A 13,298-nucleotide genomic window follows, 5' to 3' on the forward strand; every position below is an offset into this window, starting at 1 on the left:
GAGCGATTGCAAAGTGGGTAGGGTGTTTGCTTAGCACACGGTTGACCCGGGTTCGATTCCCAGCATCCCATATGGGAATGAGGGGGCGAGCACTGCCAGGAGTAATTCCTGAGTGCATGAGCTAGGAGTAAGGATAATTTCTGAGTGCATGAGCTAGGAGTAAACCCTGTGCATTGCTGGTGTGACCCAAAAAGAAAAAAAAAAGGAAAAAAAAGTGCCTGTCAAAGAGGTGGTCTGGACTGGGGGTGTGAGGGAGGGGGCCTGGGAACATAGGTGGAGGGAGGTTGATACTGGAGGTGGGGTCAGTGCTGGAACATTGTATGTCTGAATAATTTTATAAATCAGTGTCTTAATAAAAATATTAATAAACTAAAAAAAGTTTAGAATCCTTCAAGTTCATCAGATTGAAAAGTCAAGACTCCTTGAGAATTCTGTTTTGCAAACAACCAGACTAGATGATATCACCCAGAATACTGACATGGAAATCTTTCTCTGTAAAACTGAATCACAGTTGCTTTCCAAAAATTAGAATAGACTTTTATTTGGGGCAGCAAGAATTTTAAACAATGATTTATACTTTAAAGGATGCAATACATTCTGATACATTAATCTTGATATATACATATTTTCCTTATTGGATTTTTTAAAAATAATGTCAAATGGCTTATAATTAAACAGCTGTTTAGTTTCATAGTAAGAAGGAATAATTCCAGCATTATCCATAAAAACAAAAACAGGTAACAGTTAAATTTGAGTTATGCTTATATACAGTTGTAATAGTTTTGTCAATATGAAAATGTATCTAATTAGTCAAAATATAGGTTAGATGTCTTATAATGTGTAGAAAAATATTATGTCCTTGCTTTTCAAAAATGACCCTACTTACTCTATCACTAAAATAAATGTGAGATACTTTTCTGTTTGGGATGCGGGTCTGTGTTGTGAAAATCTGATCATCCCTGAGGATTAAAGGGCTGTTCTGTGCTGGTGCGGGTAGGTGTGGTCTCACGGAGAGCCTGTTTCACTCAAGTCTCAGCATCAGCCAAATAAATAAGTCAAGTGAAAAGCAAGCTTATGGTTTTTTCAAGGTCTGATACCTGCAATGATATTTCTTGGAAGTGACAGTTAAATAATACTGTAGTAAAATCTTATTTGAACAAGAACAGTTTCTGGCATTCAGTTCTACATGATGAGGGCATTCCAAAATACAGTGGTGCAGATTCATATTACCTTACTTATGAGGGCAAACTGAATTCTGAGAGTAAGATCCCTGTATAGATGAACATGTCTCTATATACGTAGATCAACGTAAGGGTACATGTATATCCCCAGGCAGTCAAAATTACATGTTCCTACGTCCTTGTCTATTTGCTGTCATCTTACTTTTGGATGAAGAGGTTCTCCTTGTGAGTGCAGTTGGGATGCACACTGGATTTTTGATAACATCAGCTGCGCAGTATGAAGCGTTTCTGATTGATACTTCACAGAGCATCTCAGCGGAATTTACAACAATCTTAAAATAACAAAGGGTGTGATGACTCACTTGGCCGATAAACAGGAGGCCCAAGAGGTTAAGTGTGTTGGTCTGATTACACAGTCAGTATATGGGAAAACCAAACCAGGTGGTCCTGTTTGAACGCAAGTGAACACAGGTAAAGATAAAGTAGGTGCGTTGATCTGTGGAAGACTTTGCCCCAGGGCAGTTGTTGATGTGGTGCTTTTTGGAAAGTGGTTCTTCTGCTTTCCCCTCTGAGACCTGTCAAAGTCCCCACTGGATTATACCCTCCAGAAATTCAAACAATGGCCAGAAGCACTTTTTACAACTCCCAGACTGCATGTATAAGAAAAAAATTCGGAACATGTACTAACAATTAGTCCAAAATCACCAAGATACTATAGGTTTAACTTCTTCAAGGACCTTTTCCGTGTTCTCACTCTAGCACTGATCTGAAAAATGGGATTCAGTCTTGGCATACTTTATACTTTACCGGTACGGAGCAACACCTTTCCTTTGCCTTATCCCACTCACCCTGGTTTTCGATTGCTCACAAATGCATTTACGAGTTTGTAAGTCCCTTGAGGAGACGACTGAACCAGAGGTCTTGGAAGCAGAATTCTCTGCACATGATCTGGTCCATACTGTGCAGATGGCAGTCATTCCAGTAAGCTTTCACTGAATCCACGCACACAGCTATTTTACCATACTTTAGTTTGGTTAAACTAGAATCCTACCGGCAGGTTTTGCTTAATGAAATTTACAGTAAAACAACCGTTTTTTTTTTTTCATAGTAAACAGTATTTTTTAAAAGCGTACAAAAAACAGTAATAAATTTAATACCAATTACACACTGTAACTATTCTTTGGTTGTTTTTTTAAGACAAAAATTTGGCTTTCTGACATAAGAGAAATACTACAAATATAAAAATGCACTAGAGAAGTTAGCTTATCTGTAAACATAATAAATCCTGTAAACATATATTTACTAAACAATTGTGCAAGTGTAAAGAATTACCAATAGAAGCAAGTATTACACATTTGATTTTGTTCTTCAAGGCATATTTTAGAAATACTGTTTGGTGGAGCTTTAGTTTAATATTTAAAGAAGGAATTCTTTAACAAAACTGTATCACTGTCACTGTCATCCCGTTGTTCGTCAATTTACTCAAGTGGACGCCAGTAACAAAACTTAGACATGAAAAAGTGATGAGAATACCAATGCACCCTCAGGATCTAGAGGCTAAAGGAAAGCCTTCATTCTCTTCACCTTTTTCAAGGTCAAATTTACTTCATGTGTTTTACAAACCAGTTTTATGAACCAAAACTACATATTAACAGTCAAATACTTTTAAGACAAATAAGTAAACAAGTTTACGCCAAGTGATTCAGTTGGTGAGAAACACAGACTAAACACTGTTAAGGTTTTTAAAAAGATCTGGGAATTAAGTGCAAGGCAGGTCTACAAAATAATAAATAATCTCAATAGTATGAAGTAGTGTGTAGTTCATTCAGAATGAAGGTATTCTTTTCCAGATTTCCATTTTCTTTCTTGCAAAGCATCACAAATTTCCACATATGACACTTCCCCACAAATATTTCACAGTTATAATCTCAGTAGTTTAAGAAGGAACTTCCTGGGACATGCTATGAAAAGGGTAACTGTTAAGGACAAGTCACTCTTTGGGGCACTGAGGACTTACATCCCACAGTGTGAATTTGAAAGAGCAAAAACAACTGTGGAATACCGCACACTGTTTGACAGTGAGTGAAACCATGGTGGAACTGTCACACTCCTTCTAATGTTTTTTATTTTCTTCAAAACCTGGAAAGAATCAATGGCAGTTTTAGTCATTTCCTGGAAAATTTTAAGCCAAGATTTTGCTTATTAAAAAAAAAAAGTGGCAGCGAAACACCATCAGCTGTTATGTGGAACTTAATCGACGCCATCGAAACCCTGAGTGTTCTCAATTGCCATCTGAAGCTTGTCCCACAATTCTTCAAATGATTCATAGGGCGGCAAGTCCAGGCGGTTAAAGCTGAAAGAGGAGAGAGGAATAGGCCACGGAGGGTGAGGCCAGGTGAGAGCCCCGTGGCAGACGGTGATGCGCTGGGAGCATCCACCGACACTCAGGGGCTCTGAGGACACTGCAGGTGGGAGGGAAGGTTTCTGCATAGCAGGGCCTACTCCATATCAGTGTCAACTACTCTCCCATGGCTTTGGCCTTCAAACGTTTGGGTTTCTCTGTCAGTTTAACCTCCACAATCCTAGCTCTTCATCATCCATGCCATGGAGGAACAGAGTCAAGACTGTAAGGGACGTCTCCCTGCTCCACACCTGCACTGCAAGTCCAGGCATCCCTAGAAGGTCACCTCTGCAATGGAGGTGCCTCTTTCCTCCCCTCCCCCACCTGACTCTGAGCAGCATGGCAGGGCGAGAACTCTCTACTGCGACTTACACTCCAAGGAGCTCGGCTTTCTGAGGGCTTGTTCTCTCGGGCTTTTAGTCACACTTACCATGTATGGGCCCGGGGCAGCTTTTCAGGGGCACCCCACTGTTCAACAGTGAATGACTGTGGTCCATTTGATCCTGCAAGAAAGAAGAGCTGCTCTGGCTTTGTTCAACAATCCCCGCACAGTTCACAAGCTACTTTTCCTACTGTTCGAACTTGAACACAAAGGGAGCGACTCATTTCTGTTTCTTTGATGGCGAGCCCAGGCACAGTGGCTACACAGTGAAGCCATGCCAGGCCAATGCTGCTTCTGTTGGTTGATCTGTAACCACTGGTCTCTCCTCTCTCTGGGTGGCTGGCCGGGCTACTTCTGCTGCTTCTTGGCCTTGCACTCAACTACATTCCCAGATACTACCGCCTTCACAGGAACTCAGAGAAAATGAGCATTTTCTGTCTTTTTAGAATCCCACTGAAAATAGTTTTAATTTTTTTTCTGATTGCATAATCTCACTGCAAAAAAAATTTAGAGCAATAGAACAAAATAAAGTGAAGAATGAAAAATTAGCCTCAAAAATCCTACTGTTCAATCTGAATAAATTGTACTCTATGGTTATGCTGGTGTGTCTACATACAAGAGTGTGTGTGTATGTGATCAAGTTATACATGATAATCCAGCTCTCTTAGGAACACTTTTAGGAATGCTTTTTCCCTTTGGAGGTTTCACTAAACTCGCTCTACTCAAATTTTTCAACACTTCCTAACTACCCAAGTAATCAATGCAAACAATCTGACGTGTGTACAACTTTCCAAATTCTTCTCTGGGCCATATCATCACATTCAAATATATGTGAGTATAATTGTCAGAAGCAAGGCTAAAATGTCTAATATCCCCAATACTACACTTTCCTCCAAAACAAAACAAAACAAAACATGACTTTTCATACATCTCACAACTATGTTCAGCTAAAATCTTAGTACTGGTCATTTTTGATTTTCCAAAATGTAGAATCCAAACGTTTTCCAGTTACTTAAACTCTAGATTCACTCCTTTAAACCATTCACTTTGTGAAAACTTCCTCTAAACCAAGGGACGTGAATGTAACGTAATTTTTATTAGCACTGTAGCACTGTCCTACTGTTGTTCATCGATTTGCTCAAGCAGGCACCAGTAACTTCTCCATTCTGAGACTTGTTATTACTGTTTTTGGCATATCCTGACATACGTTATGACAATTCATAACTGACATACGTTAAATTCATATCCTGACATACGTTATGACAATTCATAACTGACAACTCTGGTTCTGTGGGTGGGAGAGTTAGTTCCCCTGAATTTCAAGCAATTCATTAAGTCAGTGCAGCCTCTCTAGGCCTGGCATGCTGGAAAGAGGACAGTGGAGCTGGAAATGGGCTGGGGGTTGGCCTGACTTTTCTCTACTGTCAGAAGATAGGCTAAAAGGAGTCACGTGCAACCACCAAAACGAGAATGGCAGGAATTCTATCAGGCAAGAGAGAGTGTGAATGCTCCCATCTCATTCTTTGCAGTGTGAGTGGCAATGGGAGAGGGAGAAGTAGCTGTGGTCTGACAGGTTCTGAAAACAAACAGAAGTGAAGTTTAGGGGCTGGAGCGATAGCACAGTGGGTAGGGCATTGGCCTTGCATGCAGCCGATTGGGGTTCGATCCCCAGCACTCCATATAGTTCACCCACCAGGAGTGATCCCTGAGTGTAGAGCCAGAAGTCAGCCCTGAGCATCGCTGGGTGTGACCCAAAAAGGAAAAAAAAAAAAAAAAAGAAAGAAATGAAGCTTAACCAGGACACCAGGAGAGAGTGGAGGCCAGTATGCAGAAGAGTAAAACAGCATTGATCTGCATGAAAACTCCAACTTCGTCACTATCAAGATTGCAGTCCTTCTAGTTCCTAGTTCCCAGAACCCTGATTTTTGTTGCTCTTACAAAGGCCCGAGTTCCAGCTAGACTGTCTCTAAACACACATGTATACATACATATATAGCACGGTAGTACTGTCCTCCCGTTGTTCATTGATTTGCTCGAGCAGTCCCAGTAGCGTCTCCATTGTGAGACTTGTTGTTACTGTTTTTGGCATATCAAATATGCCAAGGGGAGCTTGCCAGGCTTTGCAGTGTGGGAGGGATACTCTCGGTAGCTTGCCGGGCTCTCGGAGAGAGGCGGAGGAATTGAACCTGGGTCGGCTGGGTCGGCGGCATGCAAGGCAAACGCCCTACCCACTGTGTTATCGCTCCAGCCCATACATAATATATATATGTATATATATATGTTTATATTCTATATAGGACTGTATGCAATGCTATCTCTCTCTATATAACTATATATATATAAAACTATATATATATTTTCATATCCAGTGCTGCTCAGGGTTTATTCCTGGCTTTGGTCAACCTGTGCTGTATTATTTCTCTGGCCCTGCAATCCTCACATTTTTGGGGGGAAGGTGGATGGCTGGGCCACACCAGCAGTGCTTACTCCTGGCGGTGCTTGGGGGATGGAATGTATGCAGTGCCAGCCATGTAAAAGGTGGACACCGTAACTCTTGGACTATCTCTCTGTTGCTCTCTGAAGGATGTGTCTTCTGTTTGCGTTGAGAAGGGCTCTCCCAGAGGTGCTCAGGGGCTATTCCGGCTCTGTGCTAAGGGGACAGGTCTGGTGGAGCTTGGGGTGCCAGATGTCGTACTGAGATTTGCATCAAGACTGAGATCATAGACTCAGGGTAGGCAAGTGTCTTGGCCTTTGCGCTGGCTCCACTGCCCTGCCAAGATTCTTCATCTGGTATCTTTATTTTTGTGTGTGTAGTGCTGGAGACTGAACCCGGACCTCACACACGCAAGGCAAGTATTTTATTGAGCTACATTGCCAATATATTTAAACACAGGTAAATGTCATTCCAATAGACAAAATATTAACTGATATGTGGGAGATTGCTCATGTTACACCAAACTGGGCTGTTTCTTTCTTTAGACAAAACAAAGTGTTATGAGGAACATCAAGCAGAAAAAAGTTTGACACTTGTCAATCAAATGAAGACTGAATTTTACTTTACGGAAACTATATTAATAGTATTATTCTGAGTCTCAAGCAACATCAGCAATTTTATTTCTAGTCCTATCCTTACTCACGAGGCTAAGGGATAGCCTAATGAGATTCTCCACCTTGCTATAGTCACACATCAACACACACACACACACACACACACACACACACACACACACACCTAATCCAGTAAGTTTTTATGCTTTACTATTATTATTTTTTTGCTTTTTGGGTCACACCCAGTGATGCTGAGGGATTACTCCTGGCTTTGCACTAGGGAATTAGTCCTGGCAGTGCTCGGGGGACCATATGGGATGCTGGGAATCGAACCTGGGTCCGCCACGTGCAAGGAAAATGCCCTACCTGCTGTACTATTGATCCAGTCCTATCCATTAAGTTTTTGAAACTGCTTTGTTTCCCCAGAGTAAGGCACCAAAGCAATCTAGAAAGAGGTCCTAAGTACTGTCAGGAACAATCTCCAGTGCTGCTTGGGTTGGGCTTTTGTCTCAAACCAAACCAAACCAAAAATGGGCTGGAGAGAAGACTCAAAGGGCTGGGTGCTCATGGGCACTGCCCTGCTTCCCAATACTGCCAGGAGCCAGCTCCAGGCATTGGGCTGTGAAGAGTTTCGGAGCACCTCTGGGCGTGGCCCCAAAATCAAAAAGCAAAAACCAAAAACTCTAAGCTTGAAGACAAATTAGTCATGTAAAAGACAGGGGCTGGAGCAATATGCCTTGCAAGCGGCCGACCAGGTTCCCATATGGTCCCCTGAGCACTGCCAGAAGTAATTCCTGAGTGCATGAGCCAGGAGTAGGCCCTGTGCATTGCCAGGTGTGACCCAAAAAGAAAAAAAAAAAGACAATGGGACAGCTACCTTTTTTTTTTCAGTACTTTTATTCTGGGGTCACACCTGGGAGTGCTGAGGGTGTGGTGGTTCCTGGCACTGCATGCAAAGCCAAGTGTCATTCCTTGGTGCTTCCCTCCTGGTGGGGCTCACACTGTCTACCTAATGATCTGTGGCAAATCCTTACCATAGAGTTCAGCAAATCCGTTCATGGGCACACGGGATGTGCCCGTGACAAACTGAAGTAACCGAATCCTCTTCTCAGCATCCATCATAAGAACAGCCTGAAGCAGAAGGAGACAGCATTCAGAAAAGAGATTCTCAGAAGTGGGTGATCAGACTTGGAAGCGTCAATCAGCACTTACTGGAACCGAGATGTTCGCTTGTGCTTCCAGGGGGTTCACAAGGGCAGCAACCAGAAAGTTCTTATTTAAGGGGAGTGTTTCAAAAGTATACCTACTGACGTGACACATCATAAGACACTCCCTTCCCATTTTCCATAATGACCACACCATACTTGATGGGGTTCAGACAGCAGGCAACAAATCATAGAGGGAAATACCTACCAACCTACCTACCTACCTACCTACCTACCTACCTACCTACCTACCTATCTCAGAGAGTCCAGCAAGCTACCAAGAGTAACCTACCCGCATGGCAGAGCCTGGCAAGTTCCCTGTGGCATATTCAATATGCCAAAAACAGTAACAATAATGCGTCTCATTCCCCTGACCCTGAAAGAGCCTCCAATATGGCAGCGTTGGGGAAGACGAGTAAGGAGAGGCTGCTAAAATCTCAGGGCTGGGATGAATAGAGGTGTTACTGATGCCCACTCAAGCAAATCGATGAACAATGGGATGACAGTGATACAGGGATACAGTGATCTACTGATGCTGCTGAGGGGCATTCCACACTCTTCCTCTATGAGGAAAAAAATTCCATGTAGAGGAGTCACATGGGAACCCCAGAATACCCTGCAGGCGGCTCTACGTGTGTGCTCAAGTGGCTAAGGCTCTAGGCCACCATGTCAGCTGTCAATGCTGCTGGCCACGTGATGATTTATTGATAAGTCATATGCACAGAGGAGACCTATCCAGAAGGCAGATGTAGCACTGCACTGTCCTCCCGTCATTCACTGATTTCGCTCCAGCAGGCACCATTAACGTCTCCATTGTGAGACTTGTTACTGTTTTTGGCATATCGAATACGCCACGGGGAGCTTGCCAGGCTCTGCCGTGCGGGCAGTATACTCTCAGTAGCTTGCCGGGCTCTCCCAGAGAGGCAGAAGAATCGAACCCAGGTCCGCTGCATGCAAGGCAAACAACCTACCTGTTGTGCTACTGCTCCAGCCCAAGGCAGATGTCTATAGCATGAAACCCAACACCATCTCTGCTCTCTTTCTCGCCTTACTGCTCTGTGACCAACGCTACAGCTCAATATGACTCAACCTTGGCAACAATGACTCTGGGAAAGAGTCATGCCCCCTTACCTTCCAAAACCACTGGATGACTTGGTGGCTGGCACTGTAGCCATTCTTGTACTGGGTGTGTTCGCGCCAGTCGCTCACGTCCACGTCTCCCAGTCCGCACATGAGGAGCTAAGCAAGACATGCTGGGGGTCAGCAAGAGAAAGTGGGCATGGCCATTCTTTGTCAGACGCTGCTCTGAGATGAAAACTGTATGTCTTACCTCCAGCTCATTCTCGTCGAAGATTTTGATGAGATCCTGTGGTATCAGTTCAAAGAAACCCTGGTGGGAAGGATGTGTTCAAAGACAAATGAGTGGACAGTCCGGTACCCAAGCTTCGGGGTGTGTTTGCAGAGACCCTGGAGCCCACCACACTGGGGGTCTCTGTGGCTGTGGTCACTCTTCCCCTGTGCCTCCTGAGCTCACTCCCTGCCAGTCAGGAAGCAAACGCCTCTGCTGAGAGGGAACCGAGGCAACACAGCCTCACTGGAAGGGTTTCGCTAGACCTGTTTTTGGGTCATTCATCTGCTGCCATTTTCTTTTTTAAAATTTTATTGAATCACCATGAGATAGTTACAAGCTTTCATGTTTGGGTTGCAATCATACAATTTTCAAACACCCATCCCTCCATCAGTGCACATTCCCCACCACAAATTTCCCCAGTATACCAACCTTTACCCACCCTCCCCCTGCCTCCCTGGCAGACAATTTCCTCCATACTCTCTCTCTTTCTGTCTCTCTCTCTCTCTGGGGCATTATGGTTTGCAATACAGATACTGAAAGGTCATCACGTTTGGTCCTTTATCTACTTTCAGCACACATCTCCCTTCCAACCAACATTTTCTTAGTGATCCCTTCTTTAGGGAGTGATCCATTTTCTAGAGATCCCATTTTCTAGTGATCCCTTCACTTAGCTGCCTTTTCCCCCCTGCTCATGAGGCAGGCTTCCAACTATGAAGCAATATTCCTGACCCTTGTGTCCACTGTCCTTGGGTGTCAGTCTCATATAATATTATTTTATACTCCACAAATGAGTGTAGTCCTTCTGTGTCTGTCCTTCTCTTTCTGACTCATTTCACTTAGCATGATACTCTCCATATTTATCCACTTATAAGCAAATTTCATGACTTTATCTCTCCTAACAGCTGCATAGTATTCCATTGTATAGATGTACCAACGTTTCTTTAACCAGTCATCTGATCTTGGGCATATTGTGTTGCCATTTCCAATCTGTTCAAGTCATAGCTGCCTACACGCAAACAACAACAAAGCCCATCTGGGCTGGGGAGAGGCACCCTGAGGGCTGGCACAGTCTTCACCTGCAGGAGCCTGGGCTCCCTTCCCAGCTCCAGGCACCTACCTGGGTCCCATTCCTGGCACACGGCACCTACCAATATCCCGGGAAAGACTAGCACCCCAGCCCAAGGCTAGGACAAAGAAACAGAACTCATTCTTCATTCTTCTTTTTATGACTGAATTCTTTTGATACTCCCACTCCCTGCCTTATTTTTGTTTGGGGGGAGGGGCACATCTAGCAGTGCTCAGCGCTTAATTCTGGCTCACTCCTGACAGTGCTGGGGCAGGGGTGAACAGATGGGCGCCGGGATCAAATCCGGGTCAGCCACTGCAAGGTAAGCGCCCCGCTGCGGGTCTGACTGCCCTAGCCTTCCCCTCAGACTCCAGGGAAAGCGCCGATGGACAAGCCGCTCCTCGACTCTGAATCTGCCTGGATCCCTTCTCCTGTAGGCTCCTTTCTTCTTCATTTTTTTCCTTTCTTTTTTTGGGAAAGACCTTTATTTATTTGATTATTTTTTCTTTTTTGGGGGGCGTCACACCCAGTGATGCACAGGGGTTCCTCCTGGCTGTGCACTCAGGAATCACTCCTGGCAGTGCTCAGGGGACCATATGAGATGCTGGGGATCAAATCATAGTCGACCTCGTGCAAGGCAAACACCCTACCCGCTGTGCTATTGCTCCAGCCCCAACCTTTATTTATTTTTTTTCTACAAAAAATCCTTGAAAAAACACATTCACATTAGAATGTTAAATTTTAATCTCCTGGGGGAGAAAAATAATGTGCTTAAAAAACTCATTAAGAACAATTTCAGTCATTAAGTAAAGGTTCTTATAAGATGTAAATGATCTGATATTTTAACACTTTTCTTAAATATTACTTTTTAATTTTATTTTTAACATTGTGAGATAGAACATTACAAAGCTAATGTAATGTAATGATTGAGTTTCAGTCATACAATGTTCCAATACCTATCCTTTCACCAGTATAATTTCTCAGCACCAAGGTGCCCAGTTTCCCTCTCATCATCCTGAACCACCCTGCACCCCAGCCTGCCTCTATGGCAGGCACCTCTCTCTCTTTCTCTTTCTCTCTTTCATTTTAGGAATTATGGTCTGCAATACAGATGCTGAACGGTTATCATGTATATCCCTGTACCTATTTTGAATACTCAGTTCTTGTCCAGAGTGATTTTTCCAACTAATGTTGTCATAATGGCTGCTTGTAAGGCAAACACCCTACCACTGTGCTATCGCTCCGGCCGACCCGAGTTAGATTTCTCCGCCCCTCTCGGAGAGCCCGGCAAGCTACTGAGAGTATCACGTCCGCACGGCAGAGCCTGGCAAGCTCCCCGTGACGTATTCGATATGCCAAACACAGTAACAACAAGACTCATGATAGAGACGTTACTGGGCCTGCTCGAGCAAATCGATGAACAACGGGAAGACAATGACAGTGGCAGTGACAGTTGTCATAATGAATTCTTCTGTATCTTAACTACTCTCCACCCCTCTCCCCCTCACACACACCCCCTTCTGGTAATTTCTAACCATTGACCAGTCCTCCTGGTCCATTTTCCATGACCTTGGATATTATTTTCATACTATTTTTATATATCCCTCAGAAAACATCCACCCCTTCTAACAAAAAAGGGGGAGAAGAACTGAACAGAAACTTCCTCAAAGAAGAAATTTGAATGGCCAAAAGGCACAGGAGAAAATGTTCTACATTGCTAATCATCAGGGAGATTCAGATCAAAACCACAATGAGATATAACCTCACACCACAGAGACTGGCACACATCCAAATGAATAAGAACAACCAGTGCTGGTACGGATGCAGGGAGAAAGTTTACTTCACTGTAAAATGAAAGTTTACATTCATTGCTCGGGGGTGGGGGAAATGCTGACTGGTCCAACCTTTTTTGAAAACAGTATGGTCACTCCTAAGAAAACTAGAAATTGAGCTCCCATTTGACCCAGCAATATCACTTCTGGAAATATGCCCTGGGTGCCACAAAACACACAGCAGAAATACCATTTTCACTTCTATGTTCATTGAAGCACTATTCACAATAGCTGGCTGGAAGAAACTGTGGTACATCTACACAATGGAATATTACGCAGCTGTTAGGAAAAATTAAGTCATGATATGTGCCTATAAGTGGATGGACATGGAGAGTATCATGTTGACTGAAATGAATCAGAAGGAGAGGGGCAGATGTAGAATGACACTGCATTCATTTGTGGGATATAAAAATAAATAGTATGAAGCCACATGGTCCTTTCACTGAGGACACAGGTTGGGGCTATGTCTATACTGGAGCTCACTCCGTCTCCCACCATACTTCAGCATGCTGTACTCTCAGCTCAGCACTGGACCCCCGATCTCTCACACCTCCCTGGGCTGGTCTCTGCATTTCCTGGGCTCATTGACCTCCTCAGCCCCACCACACACTCCCCCTGAGAGCACAGCCTCCAGCTGCTGCCTCACCCCTGCACTGAGTCACAACGTCAAGATGGATGGGATGAGAGAGAGAGAGAAGAGAGAGAGAGAGAGAGAGAGAGAGAGAGAGAGAGAGAGAGAGAGAGAGAGAGAGAATGCTCTGCCACAGAGGCAGGGTAGGGTGGAGGGGACGGGGTGGGGGTGGAGGGAAGGATGCTGGGATCATTGGTGGTG

The 13,298-nt window shown here is 44.0% G+C and overlaps 1 protein-coding gene across 2 annotated transcripts in view; it reads right to left on the reverse strand.

Annotated features, from left to right (window-relative positions):
• Positions 1-531: 531 nt before the first annotated feature.
• NEDD4 (NEDD4 E3 ubiquitin protein ligase) overlaps positions 532-13,298 on the reverse strand; it is a 242,778-nt gene continuing 230,011 nt past the window's right edge. For both annotated transcript variants that reach the window (XM_056115486.1, XM_056115487.1), the window contains 5 exons: positions 9,548-9,607; positions 9,349-9,456; positions 8,047-8,143; positions 4,013-4,085; positions 532-3,534 (listed from right to left, as the gene is read on the reverse strand). In XM_056115486.1, coding sequence (XP_055971461.1) covers positions 3,432-3,534; positions 4,013-4,085; positions 8,047-8,143; positions 9,349-9,456; positions 9,548-9,607 — 441 coding nt within the window. In that variant the 3' untranslated portion in view covers positions 532-3,431. The remainder of the gene's footprint in view (positions 3,535-4,012; positions 4,086-8,046; positions 8,144-9,348; positions 9,457-9,547; positions 9,608-13,298) is intronic.

The sequence above is a fragment of the Sorex fumeus genome, unplaced genomic scaffold (assembly GCF_029834395.1).
Source record: "Sorex fumeus unplaced genomic scaffold, SorFum_2.1 ptg000029l, whole genome shotgun sequence".
Taxonomy (NCBI): domain Eukaryota; kingdom Metazoa; phylum Chordata; class Mammalia; order Eulipotyphla; family Soricidae; genus Sorex; species Sorex fumeus.